General features: G+C 42.8%; 1 protein-coding gene across 1 annotated transcript in view; it reads right to left on the bottom strand.

Annotated features, from left to right (window-relative positions):
• PCNX2 (pecanex 2) overlaps window positions 1-24,590 on the bottom strand; it is a 298,842-nt gene that overhangs the window by 245,568 nt on the left and 28,684 nt on the right. Inside the window, exons 3-8 of the mRNA XM_042960259.1 lie at window positions 23,574-23,694; window positions 22,785-22,821; window positions 13,082-14,371; window positions 8,657-8,804; window positions 8,374-8,519; window positions 6,244-6,337 (exon numbers count right to left, since the gene is read on the bottom strand). Of these exons, the coding sequence (XP_042816193.1) occupies window positions 6,244-6,337; window positions 8,374-8,519; window positions 8,657-8,804; window positions 13,082-14,371; window positions 22,785-22,821; window positions 23,574-23,694 (1,836 nt within the window). The remainder of the gene's footprint in view (window positions 1-6,243; window positions 6,338-8,373; window positions 8,520-8,656; window positions 8,805-13,081; window positions 14,372-22,784; window positions 22,822-23,573; window positions 23,695-24,590) is intronic.

Raw genomic sequence — 24,590 nt, 5'->3', positions numbered from 1 at the left:
CTGTAGTGAGAACTCAACATTTAATGGCATTAAAAGCCAAGGATACAATATTAAAGTACCTATTCTAAAATTACCACAGAGGCCAAAATGTTGGAACACAACAGGTTGACAGAGAGCATGCAAAGTACTTAGCCGCCTTCAAAATCTCATAAAGTAACTCATAAAAGCACTGGAGGGAAGGCCTCCACCTAGGTAAAGTCAGGATGCTTTGCCCTATCGGGCCACAGTGAAGTGTAGCCCCTGGCCCCACTGCTTCTGTTTGCAGATACTAACAATACCCTTGTGGCAGGTACTGTCCTAAGTGCTATATATGCCTGTTACGTTTAACTTTTAAAGCCACCTGGTGAATTAATCACTATGTCATTTCTATTTATGGATTAGTAAATGGATACTTAAGATGGTTAAGCAAGTTGTTCAATGTCAACATGGACCCAAAAGTCCATGTGAGTGTTGGAACTGAAGCCTGGATCAGCCTAAGACTGACACTCGTGTGCAGGCTACTCAGTACTAAACCCGATGCCCCATTACAGCCGCATCCATGCGGACACAGAGAACTATGTAGTCGTGAATGAGTAGAACACAAGACAGGAACATCTAATGTCAGCTGCAATCTCTGATTTCTGTGTCCAGAGGTTTGAATAGTCATTCTGCAGGGTTGCATTTTATGTATGTATGTATGTATGTATGTATTTATCTATTTATTTATTTCAGTTTGGGGGCTTTTTTGGGTCCATTTCCCCACTTACGAGAAGGAAAAGGTAATCAAATCTGTAATCAAATGACCAGGCAAACTGCTAGGGTGTCCGGCTCTTTCACTCCAAGCGCCACAGGGTGAGGGAGTTTGTGCTGATGTTGTCTCGATGACCCCACGTTCACCGGATTGCTTCTGTCTACAAATAGGTCGAAGTGCTCCTGCTGCTACAGGTAGAACACAGCGCGAACTCCTCGACCAGGCTTCACGGCCCCCGTGACTTGACTCCGCTTCTCCTATTCAGCTTGTCACCTGCTCTCGCTGAATGCCCAGCTGGTCTGAGCACTGTCCGAACTCCAGCTGGGCTCTCTGTGTCACTTCCAATGATCCGACTTGATTCAGTTCAGAATTTACTTAACATCTATCTACAGAGGGCTAAGTGAGGGCTCTCAAGGCACTGGTCGGAGGCACTTTTCTCTAGACAAGTACAGTCTAGGGGGGACGGGAGTCCTACACAAGTAAATGAGGTACCAGGGAGAATGTGATAAGCCCCCCTCTGACATGGAGCAGCGGATTCGTTTGCACAGAAGGGATTGATAAGATAAAGAAGTACAGAGAGGCAGATCGCAATTCGTGCTCTGAGAGGTGATTATTCCAAAGGGTGGGACTGAATGGAGGAGGGCAATTGAGGTAAAGAAGGACAGACACTTAGAGAGGAAGGGCTGAAGGTTGGCCAGCGTGGGCTTCGCAGAGAGGAGGGATGAGGGGCAGGGCTGCGCAGGGGTGCGGGGGAGCAGGCTCGGTGCACACCTGCCCGGGCGGTGGGGACCACGTAAGGGCATCTCTGTGAGGCATGTGTTTGCAGGCAGGGCTGCTCCACAGGAGGTCTCGGGGCGTGGGGTGAAGGCCCGGGCTTCAGAGCAGGACTGGACAACCAGTAGTCCACAGGCCACAGTAACCACGCACGTGTCATCTGTAGCCTGTGGTATTTCAAACCAATTCAAACTGGCGACATTAAACAAAAGAGAACTTTACAAATAAATGTGGGTTTTTAGCTCTTTGTGGAAAGTACTGGAAAATCCAGTCGGGCCGGGCTTCCTGAGTTGGCCTAAGTAGATAAATGCCCTCCAGTGGCCTGTGGGAGCCGCCACTCCTAACATGTGACACTGGCCTGCTTCCCCCGTCTACACTACCTGCCTGGGAGCCACGGGGCTCTGAGTCTGTGGCCCCTGTTGAGGCAGAAGACCAGGGACGAAGACCCAGGTGTCCTGAGCCCACTTGCTAGCCACTGAAGGTTGAGCATGTTTCTCAGTCTTATTTCCTTTTCTGTGAAATGGAGCAAATCTCACATGTCATGTTGACAACTGGACAACTGATGACTTAGCAGAGTGCTTCGCACACAATACATATTTAACAAGCGGTGGCAGCCATGACCAGAATTATTACAGGGAAGTGATCCCTTTGGGGCCTGGAACTGCCATCATGTTGCTTCCCACAGAAAGCCTGCAGGTGTGTTGGAACACAGGTGCAAGGCGTTACCCGGCCCTTCCAAGTTTGCAAAATCCTGACCTGCTGGCCGTGTACTTGATCAGCTGCCTTCTGCTCCGGTATCATTCTTTTTTTTTTTTCAATTGTTTTTTTTTAATGTTTTTGTAACTTATTTTTGAGACAGACGGGGAGGGGGGGTGAGAGCAGGGGAGGGACAGAGAAAGAGAGGACACAGAATCCGAAGCAGCTCCAGGCTCTGAGCTGTCAGCACGAAGCCCGATGTGGGGCTCAACCCCACAAACTATCTGTAAGATCATGACCTGAGCCAAAGTTGGACGCTTAACCGACTGAGCCACCCAGGCGCCCCTGCTCTAGTATCATTCTTTACATTAGAGACAGACGACACTCACCCTCGTGCACATCCCAACACACAGTAGTCTGTTAACATAGGGACTAAAATATTTCAGTTGAACCTGCTTGCTTTTATCCTATTTATAGAAGTTTTCCCTTCATACCATCCATTCAAAGATACCCGAATCATCACTACATCACGAACTTCCATGAAAGCCAAGGCTTATTACGAACGCAAAGAAATGAGTCTCCCATGATGGATGGCATAGCTTCCACTGTCCCCAAGTCTGGGGAGGACTGTGAGACTGTTTGAATATCCAGCATAAGCCCGTCAGAGAGCAGTTTAAGTCCAGAAGATCACGGGACTCTGCATTGCACTCAGCCGTTTTTCCTGAGCATGAGTTGAACAGATGGCAGCCCCTTCTCCACTTTTCTAGAACAGCCGAGGGAGCCGCTTCAACGCTATAATTTTGCTAAGTGAAGCGACTTGAGTTTTGTTCTCATGCATTAAACAGGGAGCACTGTACATCCCTTATGCCCAAACGGGCCATTGAATTGATGTAACACCCCGTAACAAAGTCCCTTCTGAACAACTAACTTATTTCAAAGCACAGGCAGTGTAGAGAACATGGATATTCTCAAGCAATGGTCTGTACATGTGAGAGCAAACATGTATCCTATTCCATTTTATCTGTGAAGCACAAGAAGATATGCATGGCTATGTGCCATTCTTTCGTAGAGCTCTTAAAACCAATTCCCTGCCAAATTACCTTGGGGATAGGGCAGGTGGTCGAAGACTTAGAACTTAGCATGGGAGGTGGTGGGCCAAGAGCTCTCCATTGGCGTGTTTGCACACAAGAAATGTTAGTGATGACCAGGGAAATAATATCAAGCTTTTCTTGAAGGGGAACGCTGTTTTTACAAAACTTGATCATTATTCTCCTTAGAGAAGCTCAGTAATTAGTTTAATCGAATGACTTTTACCAGAAACAGAGACTCCTCGGGGGTCATCTGTTGATTTTTGCTGCCCCGCCTCCATCCACCCTGCTCCAAATTTACCTCTAAAGAGCCACCCCCAGCCTTTCTCAGAGGGAACCTATGATTGCAGCTCTATACATGATCGTAGAGCTAAGCCAAGTACTTGCCTTGGTGACTGGGCTCAGGGAACGTGGCCCAGTCAGGACCAAATCCGACTCAATGAGACTCTTATATTGGGGTTTATGGGAGAGAAGCATGTTGTCCTTGCTGGACTCGATTGAGAGAAGACATAAGGCCCGGGGCTACTACAGGCATCTTCTGACCACCAGAGTTCAGTATTTGAGAGGGGTGTCAAAAAGCAGGAACAGGAGAGAGATGGAGAAGGAGAAACCATACCCCTGAAGACGTCTGCAAGATGTCTCAGTTACATGACCACAAATTCCCACGGTGAGGAGGCCTTTTGACTCGGATTCTCTCAGGTGTAGCAGGAAGGGGGTCTAACTGTTGTACGTAGCCAAAAAGGCAGTGCTCGGGAAGGACTGACCTGAGGCTGTCCAAGGGCTTCTCGGGGGCGCTCAGCACACACACATTCAGCAGCCCTAGCAACCACACCTGGCCGGAAGCTCTCTCGCTCTGAGTCAGTGCCCTGTGGCACACCGAAGCCTTGACAGCTCTGGAAATAGAGGGCAGGTTATACAATAAAGAGCTCTAACCTGGAGGGGAAATGCAGGGGAGATGAAAGAAAGCAAGACTTGTGGGAAATTTAATAAAGAGAGGGCAATGAATGGGGAAAAGTCGAGTGAGTTAGCGGGTGGCTCTGCATGAGGCAAAACCTAAGGAGGAGGAGCCTACTGGAACCCTGGCAGGCATTCCTCTCTGGTTCTTATTTGCACACTGTACACTTTTAACTTTTTCAGGCTCTGGATACGTGACTTTATTCTAACGGGCGTTACCGGCAAAGGCAATCAAAGCCTTTACGGAGCGGGAAAGTAAAGCACATTTGCCCAGGAAAATAAAAATAAGAAAGTCTTGTAGCTTTATTTTGGGATAAAATAAGGGGCTTGTAATTGTTTTAAATTTAGTTTAAAAACACTACAGCTTGCAACTGAGGCCTGCAGAATAATGTGGCAGCTTTCCATGCTGTGTTCACGCAGAACTGAGTATGTGGTCTGAGGGACCTGCCATCTTAGATGCCTATGTCCATCAAGCCACTGTAACGAATGTCCTGGAGGCTGGGGCTGAGGTGAGTGCATCAAACCTCCCTCTTCTCCTGGGCCTCCATTTGCACGGGGACTTTGTGTGTCTTTTGGCTAGAGAAGAATTTTGTTTTCCAGGCTTTTTGGTTTTTTGTTTGCTTTTTTTTTTTTTTGAATTTTAGAGAGAAAGAGAGAGAGCACACAAACTGGGGGGAGAGAGGGAGAGGGAAAGGGAGAGAGAATCTTCAGCAGACTCCACACTTAGTGCAGAGCCTGATGAGGGGCTCGATCCAAGACTCTGAGATCATGACCTGAGCCGAAATCAAGTCCGACCGGTTGAGCCACCCAGGCACCCTTCTGTCTATTTTGACCAGAACGTGGGCACCTGAGGGAGACAGAGGAAGAGTGGAAGGCCTGCCAGCGATGGAGAATATGCGTGTTTCCCTGCAGGAGTGACTCTGGATACAGCAGGCTGCTTCAGGGTCGGGGCCCAGTTGGGACAGCGTGGCCTGGGAGAGTCACCACCTACAGTACCCATCAACTCTGCCAGAATGGCTGACACCAGCATTCTTAAGCAGCAGTGGCAGCAATGAGGAAACAGCCTAAAAGGCTGGTACACAACAAAATTCCACCTGGAGACCAGACCGCAAGGACACAGACAGTCTTCCTTCGAGGCCCACGTGGGGCTCCTCCTTGGATTTCCCATGCCCACCTGTGCAGGAAACTTTGACCCTGGGAAGGAGCACTGAACCACAGGATCTGGAATTAAGGTTCCTATAACTCCCTTTGAACTCTCCAGGAGTGACGCCTAAGGCATTCTAATCACACCACAAAGGACTCCCATAAATCTTCAAATGTACATGCAATTCTAAAGGAACGTACATGATGAATGTACTTCCCCACTAAGAGCAGACAACTGAGGTGTGTCCATGTGAATTATCCTCAAAGAATCTTGAAGTCCAGAATGAACAATGAATTCCGTCTGCCGTTAGTAAGATTTACGGCTTGCCCATGAATCCGGGTATGTTCCGGATGCACAAGCTAATTCAATATCAAACTTAATTAACATCATCTAGAATATAATTTAGGAAGTTATTCAATACATATTGAAGGGAGGAAAATAAGAAAGATGTTTAGATTATCAATCTACAAAAGAGCTTGCTTCCATTACTGCAGGTGAGAACTAACTATATTTCTGGTCCATTCCTCAGGACAAATTTAAGAACAAGTTCTTGTGTTGCACCGTCGTCCTACCAGAAGGCAGCACTACTGTTTGCACAGGATTCCTCTCTATTGATATTTACATGTTACATTCATTTTTGGACGTGGCTACTGCAAAAATGGCTCAGTTTATTTTTTATTTTTCTGTGATATCAGATTTTCTTTTTCTCGCACACAAAACCCACATGCTTTGACACCTACAAACGGATTAACACATTCATTCTACACCAGGATCCTCACTTCATTTGCAGTCAGGCTAATTTACATGTCCCCCAGCAACACGACAGCTCCCAAACCAGAAACCAGACCTCCACTTACCGAGCACGAGAGAAACTGTCATAATTTGATGGCTGATGCTGTAAAGGGCCTTCTTTCTGATTTCCAGACTTTAAATAACAGGATCTAATTTCCCCTAGAAAATCATGAAATTTCAGCAAAGAATATTAGACAAGTATCGTATATGATCATTCCAGCTTATACATTTTTCAAGTCAGAAGGAACTCATTTTGGACTGTTTTAATAATAATTGTTGGTAATCTAGGTCCATTCTTTATATTTTCCCACAGAATGTGTAACTAAAAAAATCTTCTTGACATACCTCTCTAATAATATGCTGAGACAAGTTTGCCTCGGTTACCTATTACTTAATTGCTTTTGATCAATTAATTTGCACCATCTCTTAATTCACTTTTATATACATTTGACCCTTGGACAACTTAGGTGTTCGGGGCACCGACCACCCACACAGTTGGACGTCCACATATGACTCTAACTCCCTACTTAAAAACTCAACCACTAATTAACGGGGAAAGCCTTACCTATAACACAAAGTCAACTAACACACATTTTGAATGTGATATGTTTTATATACTGTATTCGTATAATAAAGTAAGCCTGAGGAAAGAAAATGCTATTAAGAAAGTCAAAAGGAAGAGAAAATACATTTCCGGTACTGCACCGTATTCATCCCAAAAAACCAAAAGAAACAAACAATCAAACAAAACCATGTATAAGGAGACCTGTGCAGTTCAAAGCTCTGTTGGGCAAGGGTCAACTGTTTTCAGTTCATCGTTTTGTCTATTTTCATCATGTGTCAGTATGATGAAACATACCAGGCCCATGTGTCTTTGTATCATGTGCTAAAAGAGGCTTATCAAGCATGTGGTTTTGTTTCGTGGAGGTCATGAGACCATCCCCACCTCAGAATTCGCAGATGAGCAGTGGCACAGAGCACTGCCTAGTGTGTCAGCCTAGTAATGAGATGGCAAGAGATGGAATTAATTTGCAGAGTTAAATTAGTCTGCTAAAGAGGTTCCGGGTATTGAGGTGTGAAAATCAGTTCACTTTGTAAATGGAAATGGTCTCTCTGCAGAACAGGTTTGAGGTGTACCTTCTTCAGGTAACACGGGAGCATAATTAACTGTGTTATAAGCAGCTGGAAGGTAGACTGAAGGACAGGACCTCAACTTGAAGTTTCCTCCCACCAAGAGATACATTTATAAGGAAGACCGCAGCCCCCCTGGAGGCTTTGATATAAGTGTTAATGTTGTTCTTTAAAGTGTAAAAGACTTCTTTGTCTGTCTGTAGATGCGAAAGCACTTCAGACCACAAAGGATTGATCTGTAGATAGGGTAACCATATTATTCATTATCCAAACCAGGATTCTTTTGAGAGTAAAATAACAAACATTAATTGATGTATAAAAAACATTAATTGATGTCTTAAGCCAAATACCCATCCTCAAAAAACAAGGGCCTATATCACTTATCTACAGAACTTTGAACTTGCCACTTAACATTACTTCCTTCCTCCTTCCCTTCCCTTTCCTTTCCTTCCTTTCTTTCTTCCCTCTCTTTCTCTCTTCCTTCCTTCTCTTCATTTTTTCTTTTTCTATTTTAAATCCTTTTTATGACAAGGCACTAAAAATATATATCAAGGTCAGATTTTCAACACACATCCAATAAATGTTTACTAGGCACTAGGCACTGCTTTCCTAAAGTTCACAGTTGTGAGGGGGAAAATACCATTAATCAAATTATTATAGGTCAATAAATAATTAGAAGTTATAATAGTATCAAAGAAGGAAAAGGACAGGGGGTTAAGACCAAAAAGCAGAGGAATCTGACTAAGTCTGGGGAGCCTAGAAAAGGTTTCCCTGAAGAACTTTCTTTAGAATTAAGATATGAAGGATAAATAGCACATTGTGGGCTACGTACAGGGACATGCTATGTGCAAAGGCCCTGAGGCAGGAAGGAGCACACTCTGCTCTAAGACCATTCTTTGGGAGCAAATCATAGGACTGAGTCAAGAACATTCTATGTGAGCAAATCGTAGGACTAAGTCTTCCTGTTCCAAAATCTAGTACTGAGGCTAAGGACCACACGGGCATGAGAAAGCCACCAGCCCTTATCCCTTCTTCCTCGTTACTAAAAAGCTCTAAGGACTTACCGTGTTCATCGATGAAGACATGCATAGCGTCCACAGACATCTCATCTTGCACAGATGTTTCAGGCCCACTGATGACTTGCAAGACGGAGCTGTCTTGCTGGGAAGTTACCCTGTAGATTATCTGTCTTTGTCTATTGCCCTGGAAACTTAACATATATAAAAGTTTCAAGAACTATTAGGAACTCCTCCTTATCCTTAACAAACCATTAAAAGAAGCAGCCACTAACTGAGGCTGCTTCACACTTTGCCCCAACATGAAGCTAAGTAAGTAAGTTAGACTCACAGGGTCGTGATCTTGGCAGGCTCGGTGAACACAGGGCTGGTGCTAGTGTGGTCTTGACTTTGCACGTCTGGTTTTCCTTGTTTGGAACTGTGTCCATTAGGCTTTTCACGTTCCTGGATTTCCTCCCTTTTCTCCTGGGAGCAGGTATCTGAAAAACATCATTTGATATGTTAACATAACGTTAAATAAGAAATTAATGTGAAAGCCCTTGGAAATAAGTTACCAAAACTGAAACAAGAATAGACAGAAAATCTACACAGCTCCTATGAATTCAGAATGTGTTTTGATCAATTTTATTTTAACCAATTATGACAGTACCTAGGTATATTTGAAAAACAGTTTATATGTTAGAGGCAGGTTACTGAGCTATCTATGGACATCACCTACTCTAGGTTCAGGGAATCCCTTGAAATAACCCCAGTGACCACTGGCTCAGCTGATTGAAAATCACCCATTTCGATTACTCGGGCCTGAAAGGTTCATAACTCATAAATGGACAGCATCAGATGAAAAAATAATTATGTAAACAAACCTGACTACTTTGGAGCAACGTCCCATTTACCGCTTTAAAATCTTATCAGTCATTCCTTCTCACTCATTCTCCACAACTAGATTTTCAAGGTAAAGGTAGACTTAGTCCCTTCATAAAGTGGATATTCATTAAATAGTCGACTTTGCACTCTGTACTTGGCACCGTGGAAGACACAGTGAGATACTACACCTGCTCCTTGCCCTGAGAATAACTTCAGGTGAATCAGAATGCTAAAATCAATAGGTACGAAAAGATTCTGTGAGTTTTTGCAATCCTCTTTAAATAATTGACCAAAATAAGAGCCTTAGCTTATACCATGATGCACAGTGGAATCCACCCCTAAGGGTCAGCCCCTCCTTGTCTGTGGATATACCCCAACAGCCAGTTTTTAGGGTTATAAAAACCACTGTATTCCCAAGACCAAAGATGTCAAGAGTTATGTTCTTCTGAGTAAATTGTTGTCTAAGAGAAGAACACAAGTGAGTGATTTGAACCTACAGGTCCTTTCAAGACATGCCATTTGAAAAGTCCACTAAGATCTGCCTGGGCCCTCAAAAAGTAAAATTATGTTAGCTTCCCTGCAGTATAAATCACACGATCATGTACACAACAAAGATTTTCATCCTCGGACTTCAAGCAATTAGAGAAACATTGCTGGCTTCTATGTGAGTCCTGAAGATAAACATTCCCGGCACATTTGTGAAACTGCCATTAGAATTTCTTGGATCCAAAAATGTTTGCCTTTCATTTGACAGCTCGTCAAGATAGAAGCTTTCAGTTTTCAAGAGACACGCTTGTGCGAAAGTGCTATCATAACAAGTAGCGTTAGCCAGTGATCACATCGCATACAAAATTGCAGAAAGGCGAATGTAGACAGCTCTACCCCTCATGCTGCACGTACCTTCTATTTATTCGTGTCTCTTTCTCATAGTTTAGTCTCTCCTTCTCTTAAATGGGTACATTACATATGTCAACATACAGACTATTTGTTTTCCTTTTTCTTTAAAATAACACATTGACAGGAATTTTCTGTCTATAAAAACAGTTCACATTAATTATATATAATTAAAACCAGAGAAAAGAAATTTTAAGTCACTCTTAACCCTACCACACTGCCACAGGAGTCAGTTTGATACATACGTACCGTACCTGTCTTTTCTTCTAGGCATATACACTTTTTTTTTCATAAAAATTAAGTTGTAATACAGATATGATTTTATAGCTGTTATATTTATGTTAAAGTATTATAAATATTTAATGACATCAGATACTCTTCCTGACTATCTAGAAATGGTAGTTATATAATATTACATCGATACAGCATAACTTATTGAACTAGAGCCCTATTGTTGTAAATTTAGGTTGTTTCCATTTTTCCATACTTTGGATCATTCTTCAAAAAGCATCTCTACATACATTCATAATTATCTTGTTAGAAATTCTAGAAGTGATTGAATACGACACAGGTGGTGGCCGCACAAGATACATATAGAAATAGAACTCTGACCCACAATCTACAGCAACCAGTCCAGAAAGCCAACATGCTATGGACAAGTCCTATGCCTTGCAGGAAGTCAGATGATCATTTCTAGCAAACAGTCCAGGAAGCCAAACGATAACCTCTGTAAGAATCGGCCCCAAATGGCCAGGACTCGACTAATTACTGAGAGCTTCCCTAATTTTTGTCCCTGCTTCCAGCCAGAGAGAGCCAAACATGCCCCCTAACCATTCACACAGGCTGCTGTAAGTAGCCTGCCTCCAGTACCCCCAGCCTCCAGTCAGAGCACACCTGAAGCCTTCCCTTTTCCCCACTACAAAGCTTTCCCACTCCTTCGCCTGCCTTTGAGTCTCTACCAAAACACAGGTGATGGTGGCCGACTCCTTTGCTGTAGCAAGCTCTAAATAATAGCCTTTGCTTCTTCTCATTTGAGTGGTCTTTGTTTACTTCCACAAAGTTAAATTAAGCTGGCCCAAAACAAAACAAAACCATGGTTTTAAAAGGCTTTTGATACATGTGCGGTTTTCCGTAGCCTTGAACCTTAGGACACCCCCAAGCCCTGAAGATAATCATAAAGCCCTTTGCGGAAAGGGCCTGGGTTGGAAAGAAGAGTATCCTAGAGAGAACTGGGAAATCTTGTATCTTTTGACAATCACGTAAAGCTCAAGCACTGTCATGTTGTGTTAGAAATATGCTCTATTTCTGTTTTTAGATAACAGCACATAACAAATTATTATTGATAGAGGAGCAAGAAGATATCACTGATCTCCAAGATAGAAGTGAAACAGCATCTAATTTGCCACCTTGAGTTCTTAGCTTCCAAGAACTAAAAGACTTACGTCCTGCTCTTTCATCCTTCAATTGAAAACCTCGGTCGGGCACTTGGGTGGCTCAGTCAGTTGAGCATCAAGCTTCAGCTCCAGTCATGATCTCACTGTTCCTGAGTTCGGGCCCCACGTTGGGCTCTGTGCTGACAGCTCAGAGCCTGGAGCCTGTTTCAGATTCTGTGTCTCCCTCTCTCTCTGACCCTCCCCTGTTCATGCTCTGTCTCTCGCTCTCTCTCTCACACATAAATATACATTTAATAAAAAACAAAACAAAACAAACCCTGTCCTTTCCTGAAAGAGGTAAATAATCCACTCCTCCCTCCCTGCCACACCTGCAGATTCCTGAAACCAAGCCCCTTCCTTTCCGTAGAAAACCAAGTGGCATCCATATTTCTTTGCACACCCCTAGATTTCCAATTTAATACTGTTCAGATTGAATGTGGTTAGCTGACAAATTTAAGAACAGAAACTTAAGTAGACAAATCAAATAAACCTTACACGTGGCCTGAGGGGGGAATCAGAATAAAAGGCTGAAATTGATCACGCAGATCAAGACTTTTCACCCATTTTCCTAATTGAATCCTCACAGTAAATCTGCAACATGTTGTTACTCCTGCTTTATTGAAGAAACTGTGACTCGGATGGATTTAGTAAATTGTCCAATCTCACCCAGCTGGCACTGCAAAACCAAAATTTGCCCCTGGGTTCTGAGGTCCCAAAGCCAGGGCTCTGTCCACCATACACACAGCTTCCTGGGAAGACACACATGTGCAGATCTACGCTATCCGATACGGTAGCCAGCCACATGTGGCTATTTAAATAAGGTTACATGAGGAGTAAATGAGTTAAGATGAGAGTAACTGTATAATTTATTATTCAAACTGGGAACACTTTTGAGAGTGAAAAGCGGTTGTATTACTAATTATGGTGGCAAAAAAAGTATAAACGAGGACCGTCTGGGGCAGATGACAATGTACGGTCATGCCTGTTAATACATGTAAAGGGCTTAGGACAGTACTTGACATAAATTAAGAGCTGTGTGTTTGTTATAATTATGTTTACAAATTGGGATAATTAAGGAGCCCTGCACATAGGATTTTATAATGGAACTCAACAGAAAAGTGGATTCATTTCACAGAAATGTAGTTTCCAATCAGCTTTCCCAGAATGCATCTAGTCTATAAAGAGACAGAAATCTACTGTGAGTTCTGGCCACTGTGATAAAATATAATTGCTTATTTCCTCGGAAATAAACATCGCGGCCTTCTAGGGAAGCCGAACATTCATTCCTAGGCCTTAAATTTCCTGCTGGAGTAAGCCCATGTTGATAGGTGCTCAGCACACTGGTATTGGCACACTCGGCAATTATCAATAACACCAAGCGGCAATGGTCCGATATCCTGCCACTCGCAAAACCAAATCACAGAAGGTAATTCACACATGTATTGCCTTCTTTGCATCACAGAAGGTAATTCACACATGTATTGCCTTCTTTGCATCACAGAAGGTAATTCACACATGTATTGCCTTCTCTGCATCAGCACGACAGAAATGATGTGGAATCGTACCTCCGAGAAGCCCACTGTCTTTGTTCTGCTCCACTGAGCCATTCCTTTGGTTGGACGCCGCCAGCTTGGAAGTATTGATTGACTCTAATAGGGAGACAAATTCGAGGAAGTTGGATTCATTTGGTATTTGTCCTTCCTTAGCCTCCAGGTCAGATTTGGAAGTTGGTATTGTTTTTTCTTTATCGCTAATAATTTCTGCGGAACTTTTGCTCAAGAAGACATCTGTACCACTGTCCATGCTGAGAACCCGGGCGTGTCTCTTTTCATGGCTGGTTTTACAAGATGATGGGTCAAGGTTAGCCTGGCCTTCCTTTCCGCCCTCAGACTCAGGGGCCGCGTGAGGTGTGAATGGGGGGGTTGCTTCACAGCGGTCTCCTGTGGGGGAAGGACTGCCATCCTTTGTGGCATTTCCTCCTTCCCCAGATTCGTAGCCAGAACACTGATTGGATGATGCCTCCACCATCAATCTCTCGGGACTCCTGTCACCTCCACTGCCTTCGGGACACACGGCGCCTCCTGCCCCATCCTCAGAGAGCTCCAGTGTAATGACAGGAATTCTTATCTGCTCCGTGTTGGGAGGACTGGCCACCCCCGGGGCAGCCGGCTCAGCGTCAGACGTGAAGCCAGCTCTCTCAGTGCCAATCACCTTTAGGTGGAGCGAACTTTCCAAGTCTGTCATGGAGTTCGGAGTACTGCTCATGGTGATGACAATTTTAATGGGTTCATGCAGACTCAGTGGGTCTCCAGGTTGAGAAGTGTCAATGAGAGTGACAGCTACCTCGCTATCCGAGTAGTCCACTTCCTGCTTCAAGGGCGGGTCCGCCTGCCGGGAGGCATCCGGTGACGCACGTGCAGGTCTGGCGATTACAGTGTTGCACTGAGGGCAGCTACTGCTCAGGCTGTCTGGAGGGGACTCCCTTTGCCACCGGTCCCTTAAGGAGCCCGAGGCGTAATTCGCCGGTTCGGGACTCAGGACTGAATTCTCACTCCCCCAAGGCTGGAAAGAGACATCGGTTTCTAGTAAGTCGTACTGAGACAGAGACAGGTGTGGCAACTTCTTCGAGGCTTCTTTCTCCACTAAGCCGCCCTCGGACCTGTGGCGGAGCGGGGGCTGCCGCCTGCCTCCCCTCTCTTTCCCTTCGTCGCTGGCTGGACTTCCTGCCACAGCTGGTTTCCTGGGGATCGCTGGCGTGGTCGTGGTTTCCGGCGCGCACACTTTACTTCCTGTTCTGACACCAGGTGAGGTAGATAACACAGGTGCTACAGGTTGGTCTTCTGAGAGAATGACACCTGAAATAAACCACAGGCACTTTCTTAGCTCCCGAAACGGGTGAGTGCCGTCCCGGGGCGAGACCTCGTAACGCAAAGCGAGAAAAGCAGCCCTAGCAACCGGTGTGGTTGGATGCTTATTTTTGTTCTTTTATTTTTGTAATATAATTTATTGTCAAGTTAGCTCACATACAGCGTATACAGTGCACTCTTGGCTTTGGGAGTAGATTCCCATGATTCATCGCTTATGTACAACACCCAGCGTCATCCCAACAAGTGCCCTCCTCAATGCCCAACACCCGTTTTCCCCTCCCTTGCTCCCCCCATCAACCTCCATTTGTTCTCTGTATTTAAGAGTCTCATGGTCTGCCTCTCTCTCTGTTTGAAACTATTTTTTCCCCTTCTCTTCTCCCTTGGTCTTCTGTTAAGTTTCTCAAATTCCACATATGAGTGAAAACATATCTGTCTTTTGCTGACTTACTTACTTCACTTAGCATAATACCCTCCAGTTCCATCCACGTTGCTGCAAATGGCCAGATTTCATTCTTTCCCATTGCCAAGTAGTATTCCATTATGTACATAAACCACATCTTCTTTATCCATTCATCAGTTAATGGACACTTAAGCTCTTTCCATAATTTGGCTATTGTTGAAAGCGCTGCTATAAACATAAGGGAACGTGTGCCCCTATGAATCAGCATTCCTGTATCCTTTGGATAAATTCCTAATAGTGCTATTGCTGGATGCTTATTTTTAAAATATCACCTCCACTCTGAAATTGTTTTTAAAATCTCGGTATTTAAAAATAATAATTCAGACTTTTAGATTTTGCTGTTTTGTAACCTTGGGAGGCACAATGATATGTTTTAAGCAACATGTTTGGGACTTATTGTCAGGAAGGTCCTGGCTCTGCTACTTACTAGCTATGTTACCTTGGGCAAGGTACTTGGGCAAGGTACTTAATCCTTAATCCGTTACGTTGAGCAAGGTACTTAATCCTTCTAAACCAAGATCCTCAGGATGCCTGGGTAGCTCAGTTGGTTGAGCATCCGATTTCAACTCAGGTCACAATCTCCCGGTTTGTGGGTTCGGGCCCCGCGTCGGGCTCTGTGCTGACAGCTCAGAGCCTGCAGCCTGCTTTGGATTCTGTGTCTCCCTCTCTCTGTGCCCCTCCCCCACACTCTCAAAAATAAACAAACATTAAAAAACATTTTTTTAAACCAAGATCCTCAACTGTGGCTCTGTTCTCACTTGGGAGCAGATAAATCTTTGCGGTGGGGGCTGTCCTCTGCATTGTGAGATGTTTAGCAACATCCCTGGCCTGTGCCTACTTGATGTCAGGAGCAACTGTGCCCTCAATCATGACAATGGAAAATGCCCCCAGACACTGTCAAACATTCCCTGGGGAGGACAGCCCCAGGGAGAAACACTGCTCTCGTCTTCAACCTCTTACCTGTAAAATGGGAATAATTATACCAAACTCTTAAGGCCGCCATGAGGATCTAGAAGGATAGATGCAGAAAATAGTAGGCCAAGGGCTTGGCACTGGGCTTGTTAGCACCTTGGTCTGAGGACAATGATAACCTCATACTTCTGATGTGATTCATAAATTTTCAAAACATTTCTTTTTTTAAAAAATTTTTTTAAACATTTGTTTATTTTTGAGACAGAGAGAGACCGAGGATGAGCAGGAGAGGATCAGAGAGAGAGGGAGACACAGAATCCGAAACAGGCTCCAGGCTCTGAGCTGTCAGCCCAGAGCCCGACGCGGGGTTCGAACTCACGGACCGCGAGATCATGACCTGAGCCGAAGTCAGACGCTTAACTGACTGAGCCACCCAGGCGCCCCAAAACATTTCTAAATTGTATCTGCAATACTTACGATGGTGACTGAGTGAGCTCTATCCTCCCAGCTTCCTATATCTGTTAATGACCCTACCATTCCCTAAGCCTCTTAAGCTTGAAACCCTCGGGTAATACTTTGGTTTCTCTTTCTTGCCCAGCCTTATGGTCATTCAATCAATACCTCAGTTTTCCTTCACTTCTATCATGAAGAGTGTTCTCTAGGGGCTCAAGGGGTCTATTGCGAGGGTCTGCAAAGCCACAGGAAAGCCAGGATAAGCAACTTGTCATTTACTTAAATATTAGAGGAAAAAAAATAAATACAACTCTTGAGGTAATATAAAATATTACCTTATTATGTAAACAAATGAGCATATGATGAAAAAGAATGAAACATTTTAAGATATAACATGATTTTTTTAATCCTTGCCATAGGCTGATTCAGCCTATGACCCTCTGGAGCAGGTGGAATATACACCCCCTCCCCTCCCTCCAAGGACACTCTGGTAGAAAGAATTGAGTCACTACACTGTTGTAGTCAGAAGACTTTCTTTGACTCTAGTACAAACTCTGGGCCTATCTCTCCCATCTGGACTGTTCTTTCTCCTCGCCCACTGGAGACCCCATTCAAGGCTTTTTTCATAACCTCCTCCAACATGTTACTTCCCATGATCACCTAAACCAGAAATAAGCTCTCTTCTGAAATCCTTAAGCAATTAATGTCTGTAGGACTAAACTTTATTTACCATACACTTTTTAAACTGTAGCTCTTTTTAAATGTACATTTAAATTACCTTCCTAACTGGGCTGCATGGTGTTCTAGAAAAACAACCACAATTTATGCTCACTGAATCCTCCAAAGAAACCAACCTATTATCTTATCCACACTCATGAATGTTGGTTGATGATGATAGTGAAAATTATTTGAGTTTGTAGCAACGCTATGCAGGTTATCCTACTCTACAGAGTAGATGCCTTGTCATGGAAATAGAAGAACAGAAGTGTCTAGAAACATGTCCAAGTTCGCCACACTACTGACAGATCTACGACTAGAGCCCAGATCCCCTGAGTCCTGACCTGATGCTCTTCTACTCCCTCACATGGCCTCTCTATCTGTATGTATGGCTCCTTTACTTTGCCATTCAGATCTAAACTTGAATGTGGTCTCATCAGAGACGCTTTCCATGACTGCACAATATCAAGTGCACAGTTGAAAATGAATAAAAATATTGCAGGAGGAATCCAAACCACCAGGCAGGGCCTGAGGAACGGGGTCTTGGGTTGGGTCTATAAAAAACATTCATAAAGCATCTTTGTTTCATTACTTCCCACACCACACAATTGTGACCGCACAGATTTGTATGCCCACAGGACCATTTCCTGACGTACCAGACGAGAGGAAAGAGCACCCTAGGTTTTAAAGCAAATAAGGATTTAGTGCAAAGGCCCTGTGATGGGAACTTGCTTGGCATGTTTGAGGAAGAGAAAGAAAGTCCATGAAGCTGGAGCAGAAAAGCAAAGGGAGCATGAGAAGAAGAGAGATCCACAAGGCTGGCAGGGTCCAAAATATAAGCCAAAGTGTGGCACGTGGATTTTATGCTGAGAATAATGTGAATCCAGCAGAAGTTTTTCAAGGGGCACATGATCTGAACGAGGATTTTAAAAATAACCCTGCATGCTGCGTGAGGGATAGACTGTGGTGAGGTACGATAAAATTGGAAGAGAGACCAGGGAAGAGGCTGCTGCAGCTGATGAATGACAGTGTTTTGGACTAGGGCAGTAGTGGTGGACACGGAGAGAAAGAGATAAATTTGAAATATGTTTTGGAGTCGAACTGACAGGACTTGCTGATGGACTGAAGCTAACGGTAGTGGGGGAAAGAGAAACCAAGGAAAACTCCTTGACTTTAAAGCTTTGATAACAGGACTGATGGTGGGACTGTTTACTGATAAGGACAAAACCAGAGGAGATACAGAGTTAGAGACATCCACTGAGAGATCTGGTGGTGATCCATTTAATATGACTATTAGACACCTGATCCGGGAGGAAAATAGGTGTAGGCAACTGGATGCCTGGGACAGAAGTCCAGATTGAGGTCAAAATTGGAGAAACAGATTTACTCACCATCATTTCACAGATGGTATTTAAAGCTAGATGTGAGATGCCAAGGAAGACCTGGTATCTAGAGAAGAGAAAGGGGCCCAAGACCAAGGGTACTCCAGCCTTTACATGTCAAACAACAGAGGAGGATAAATCAAAGGACATTGAGAAGGAAGTCAGTCAGGAAAGTGTGCTATCATGAAAGCCAAGGGAAGAAAGTTGGTAACTACAACTTATTGTACATAAATGAATAAAGCCATACCATGGCCTATAAATGGGTCTTTGGGAACACATCAGCACGTCATACCTCAGTGCCTGCTTAATCCTGAGTAAAAATGACAATAATAAATTTCCTACCTGGAAAACTAAGAAAAATAGTTGGCCTAAAATGACTCTACCAAGATATTGCTGAGCAATGAAATCTAACCCAGTAACAGTCATTTGTTTTCTATCCTTGACACTTTAACTATAAAAAACATACTATATTACTAAATACACACACACACACACACACACACACACACACACACACATCAAGAAAGATACTATGGCAAAGCTATATGATCATGTCAAGACATACAGAAAAAGCATTTGACAAAAATCCAGTACCGTCTCATGATAAAAAATATTCAACAAACTGAAATTAGAAGAGAATTTCCTCAACCTGACACAGGCTATTTATGAAACACCCAAATCTAACATCATATAAAAAGGTGAAAGACTGAATGCTTTCCCCATATGATCAGAAACAAGGCAATGATATCTACTCTCATAACATCCAATAAACATTGTACTGGAAATTGCAGACAGAGCAATTAGTCAACAACAACAAAAAAAAGGCAACCAGATTAGAAAAGGAAAAGCAAAGGATCTCTATTCACAGATGATATCATTCTATTTATAGAAGATCCTAAGGAATCCACTAAATAACTATTACAACCAATAAACATTTAGGAAGTTTGTACAATATGAAATCAATGTGCAAAAATCAATTCTATTTCCATACACTACCAATAAACAAGGTAAAATTAAATAAGAATACAATCTCAGTTATAAGAGTATTTAAAAAATAAAATACTTAGGAATAAATTTAACAAGGGTACCAGACTTATACACTGAAGACCTACAAAACATTGTCAAAAGAATTCGAAGAAGAGCTAAATAAATGAAAGACATCCCAAGTTCATGGACTGGAAAATGCAATATTGTTAAGATGGCAATTCTTCCCCAATTTATCCACAGATTTAATAAAATCCTTATCAATATCCCAGATATATTGTTTACAGAAATTGATAGGTCACATGGCAATGTAGAAGACCCAGGATAGCCAAAATAAGTTAGAGGACTCACAGTTCCCAGTTTCAAAACTTGTTACACAGCTACTACAATCAAGATGGTCTGATAATGGCATAATGATAGATATATAGACCAAAAGAATAGAACTGAAAGTCCAACATAAACTTTTACATGTATGGTCAACTGATTTTCAGCACGGTGCCAACACAAGTTAATGGGGAGCAAACAGTCTGTTCAATAAATGATCCTAGGACAACAAAAAACATGTGCAAAAGAATTAAGTTGGACCCCTACCTCACATCATACACAAAAATTGATTCAAAACAGATCACAGACCTGATTATAAGAGCTAAAACCGTAAAACTCTTAGAATAAAGCAGGAATAAATCTTCATGAACTTGGATTCAGCAATGGTTTCTTATACGTGACACAAAAAGCCCAAGCAACAACAATAATAACAACAAAACAGTAAAGTAGACTTCATAAAAATTAAAAACTTCAGCATTTTAAAGGACCCCAGTAACAAAGTGACAAGACAACCGACAGACTGGGAGAAAATATTTGCAACTATATCTGATCAGGGACTCATATCTAAAATTTATAAAGGGGGCGTCTGGGTGGCTTAGCCGGTTAAGCGTCCGACTTCAGCTCAGGTCATGATCTCGCAGTTTGTGAGTTTGAGCCCCATGTCGGGCTCTGTGCTGACAGCTCGGAGCCTGGAGCCTCCTGCAGATTCTGTGTCTTCTCCTCTCTCTGCCCCTCCTATGCTCATACTCTATCTCTCTCTGTCTCTCAATAATAAATAAATGTTTAAAAAGTTAAAAATAAAATAAAATATATAAAGAATTCTTACAACTTACCATAGAAAGACAATCTGAATAAAAACTGGGCAAATAGGGGACACCTGGGTGGCTCAGTCGGTTAAGCATCCGACTCTTGGTTTCGGCACAGGTCATGATCTAATGGTTTGTGAGTTTGAGCCCCGCATCAGGCTCTGTGCTGACAGCATGGAGCCTGCTTGGGATTCTCTCTCTCTCTCTCTCTCTCTCTCTCTCTCTCTCTTTTTCTCAAAAATAAATGAATAAACATTTTAAAAGTTTTTAAAAACTGGGCAAAGGACTTGAATAGACATTTCTCTAAAGATAATGATGGTGACAACATCAATATCATTAGGCATTAGAAAAATAACTAATTTCATGTAAATCAAAGCCAAAGTGAGACACCATTCATACTCACTAGAATGGCTATAATCAAACATACAGACAATCACAAGTGTCAGGAAAGACATGGAGAAATTGTGACCTTCATGTATTGATGGTGGGAATGTAAACTGATACACCTGCTTTCTAAAACAATCTGGTAGATCCTCAAATGATGAAACAGAGTAACTACGTGACCCGGCAATGCCACTCTTAGGTACATATCCAAGAAAATGAAAACACATGTCCACACAAAAACTGGCCCAATGAATGTTCACTGAAGCATTATTTATAACAGCCCAAAAGGGGAAAGAACACAAAGTCCATCAACTGATGAATGATAAACAAAATGTGGTACAGCCACTGAATGGAATATTACTTGGCAATAAAAAGAAATGAAGCAATGATACAAAGCTACAACATAGATAAACCCTGGAAACGTTATGCTAAGTGAAAGGAGCCAGTCACAAGAGACCACGCTGTATGAAATGTCCAGAATGGGCAAATTCATAGAGACAGAAAGAAGATTAGTGGTGGCCTGAGCCTGGAGAACGTGGGGTGATTGAGGAGTGTGGCTAAGCGTGGTTTCACTTCAAGGTAAGGAAAATATTCTAAAATTGATTATGATGACGGATATGCAATTCTGTGAATATACTAAAAGCCATTAAATTGTATACTTAGAATGAGTGGATTGCATGGCATCTGAATTATATCTCAATAGACCTGTTAAAAAAATAAACAACACTACCGTGCCTTTTAACAACAAAAAGAATTGAATACTAGGATAGTGTATTATGAGATTGGTCTAGAAAAAAAAAATTGCTTTAGTGCAGTGTTGTTGAAAACACATTGGATTTAGCAGTCAGGTGTGGATCTAAACATAACCTGTACATTTTACTTGTTATGACTCAGAATTTCATTCATCATGCATGCAAAGTCTCTACTGCAATTCCTACTACCAGGAAGGAAGGAAGGAAGGAAGGAAGGAAGGAAGGAAGGAATTGTTTCAGTTAGAATGGTGAGGTTAAAAAGGGCCAGAACAAATACTGAAAATATAAAGTAATGGCATTAATAGCAACAGTAAGCTTGATCTGGAATAAGTAGCCTAAAATGACAAAAATGTGTGTGTGTGTGTGTGTGTGTGTGTGTGTGTGTAAATGGACATAAAATAACACAAATAACACTGTCATGAAACTTTGTAACTAAAATATTTGAAACCTAAGTTAACACTCACTTCTTTTCGGTAGTAGTAACATAGTAAAAAGAATTCAAAAAATCCCTTACATATTCTCATGGAATTTAGCTGAGTGATGAAAAAATAAACTTAATTTCAGGTTTTCAGACCCAAGTGCTAATTTCAGCTGTTTTACCGAAGATAAAATTTTATGCTACTTTCAAAACTTAAATAGGGCATAAATTTCTCTTTGTAGTAGCACTCCAAAAAAATAGAATTGCAGAGAAAGGAAGTAGTTAATTCGGGCCTCCAAAAGCTCTTTTCTGAGTTTTCTGAAAACAATCAAAAGATAAGAAAATGAAATCTTTGTAAAAAAGTGAAACAGATCTGGGGGCTTAAAAGAAAATTCCCAGAAACAAAATTCGTAACTTGAAGGAAATGCAGTCCCTGGAACACTCTATAATTTCCTCTGTCATTTTTCAATGGAAGTACTACAATAAAAAGCTTGAAAATCAATGATGAACTGATCCTGTTTTCTATCTGCTGTTCTGAGCCACATGAAATAAACGCAGACTGGAGAAAGCACAATGACATACGATCGATGAAATATTACAATTTAGATGCAGAAATGATGCACAAATTCTCATGAGAAATAATGAAAAGTAAGAGTGAGAGAAATGAAGTTGAACTAGAACTACGCCTTCTTAGGTACAGTTCTTACTTTGAATTAATTCACTGGCATTCTGTTTTACAAGAATTCTTTTTCACTTCCCTGAAGCTAATGCTGTGATGAAATATTAAATGGCGGTAATGAACACTCTACCTTTGAGATCCTCCACCGTTTCCTGTGCCGGCAACTCCTAGACAAACAGAAGAACAAAAAAAAATCAATCCATGACTCAGCTTGGTGCCCATCTCTGGGCAGTCAGCGGACCCCTGAAGCAGCCGTTACTGTCTTCCCAAATGGCACGTGGGGAAGAGACTACACAGTGTCTGCTCTGCTTCAGCGTCTAATAAAATGGAGAGCAGAAACGAATACAAAATCTAGGTAAGTGTAGACGCCCAAGCAAGACCACTGTACTGTGATAAAAGGGCATTTGATAATTAAGAAAGTGAAAAGGAGAGAGAGAAAGGGGCTACGGTATGCTACCCGCGAATACAGCCCAATAAAGTTAGTCTGGAGCGAAGGGGATTTAGTGACTGCCCAAGAGACAGGCGTGATTCAATGTGGACATGTGGGGTAGTGCAGTTGATTCCAGGGGAGGACACTGCAAATATGGTGATTCAGATGAATGACAGACAGGAGCAGAGAAGGAGGTCAAGGTCTGCCGACAGGTTCTTCTGGCCAGAGTGGCAGGCCCGGCAGGTGGGGCGGCCGGCAGAGGAGGCCAATGTTGTGCTTCCAGCATGAGACTGGATGTTTATCTCGGGCTCCAAGGGCTCCCCAGGGGTCATTTCCACACCCTGAGATGCGGTCAGCCACAGCATGGGGGCAGTACTGACTGTATTGTATTGAACTGTATTGAACGTGCAATACCCCTGCACGTTCCCGTCCAGGCAGGATCAACACTACACAACAAGAACAGTGTGAAACAGAAAAACACACACTGACCAGTGGCCCAGATGAGTGCTGAGAGTTTATGCTCTGCCCTCTGGAGCTGCAGCGGAGGGGAGGCGTGGAGAGGTTCTGGTGAGGCTCTTCCCTTTTGCCATTGTTAATCTGCCTGGTGCTGCTAACCCATGTGAGAAACACAAGAGCAGTGATGTTATCAAACAGAACTATGACTGGGTAGCAGTCCCCAAACAATTCCCTTTCCTAGATCCCATTGTGTAATCGTCATTGTGTACAAATTTTGTTTTTATTTTGTTTTTATTTTTTTTTTCAATATATGAAGTTTATTGTCAAATTGGTTTCCATACAACACCCAGTGCTCATCCCAAAAGGTGCCCTCCTCAATACCCATCACCCACCCTCCCCTCCCTCCCACCCCCCATCAACCCTCAGTTTGTTCTCAGTTTTTAACAGTCTCTTATGCTTTGGCTCTCTCCCACTCTAACCTCTTTTTTTTTTTTTCTTTCCCCTCCCCCATGGGTTTCTGTTACGTTTCTCAGGATCCACATAAGAGTGAAACCATATGGTATCTGTCTTTCTCTGTATGGCTTATTTCACTTAGCATCACACTCTCCAGTTCCATCCACGTTGCTACAAAAGGCCATATTTCATTCTTTCTCATTGCCACGTAGTATTCCATTGTGTATATAAACCACAATTTCTTTATCCATTCATCAGTTGATGGACATTTAGGCTCTTTCCATAATTTGGCTATTGTTGAGAGTGCTGCCATAAACATTAGGGTACACGTGCCCCTATGCATCAGTATTCCTGTATCCCTTGGGTAAATTCCTAGCAGTGCTATTGCTGGGTCCTAGGGTAGGTCTATTTTTAATTTTCTGAGGAACCTCCACACTGCTTTCCAGAGCGGCTGCACCAATTTGCATCCCCACCAACAGTGCAAGAGGGTTCCCGTTTCTCCACATCCTCTCCAGCATCTATAGTCTCCTGATTTGTTCATTTTGGCCACTCTGACTGGCGTGAGGTGATATCTGAGTGTGGTTTTGATTTGTATTT

Source organism: Panthera tigris, chromosome D2 (genome assembly GCF_018350195.1).
Source record: "Panthera tigris isolate Pti1 chromosome D2, P.tigris_Pti1_mat1.1, whole genome shotgun sequence".
NCBI lineage: Eukaryota > Metazoa > Chordata > Mammalia > Carnivora > Felidae > Panthera > Panthera tigris.
The sequence above is the reverse complement of the archived record's forward strand: the minus strand, read 5'-3'. Positions and strand labels throughout refer to the sequence as shown.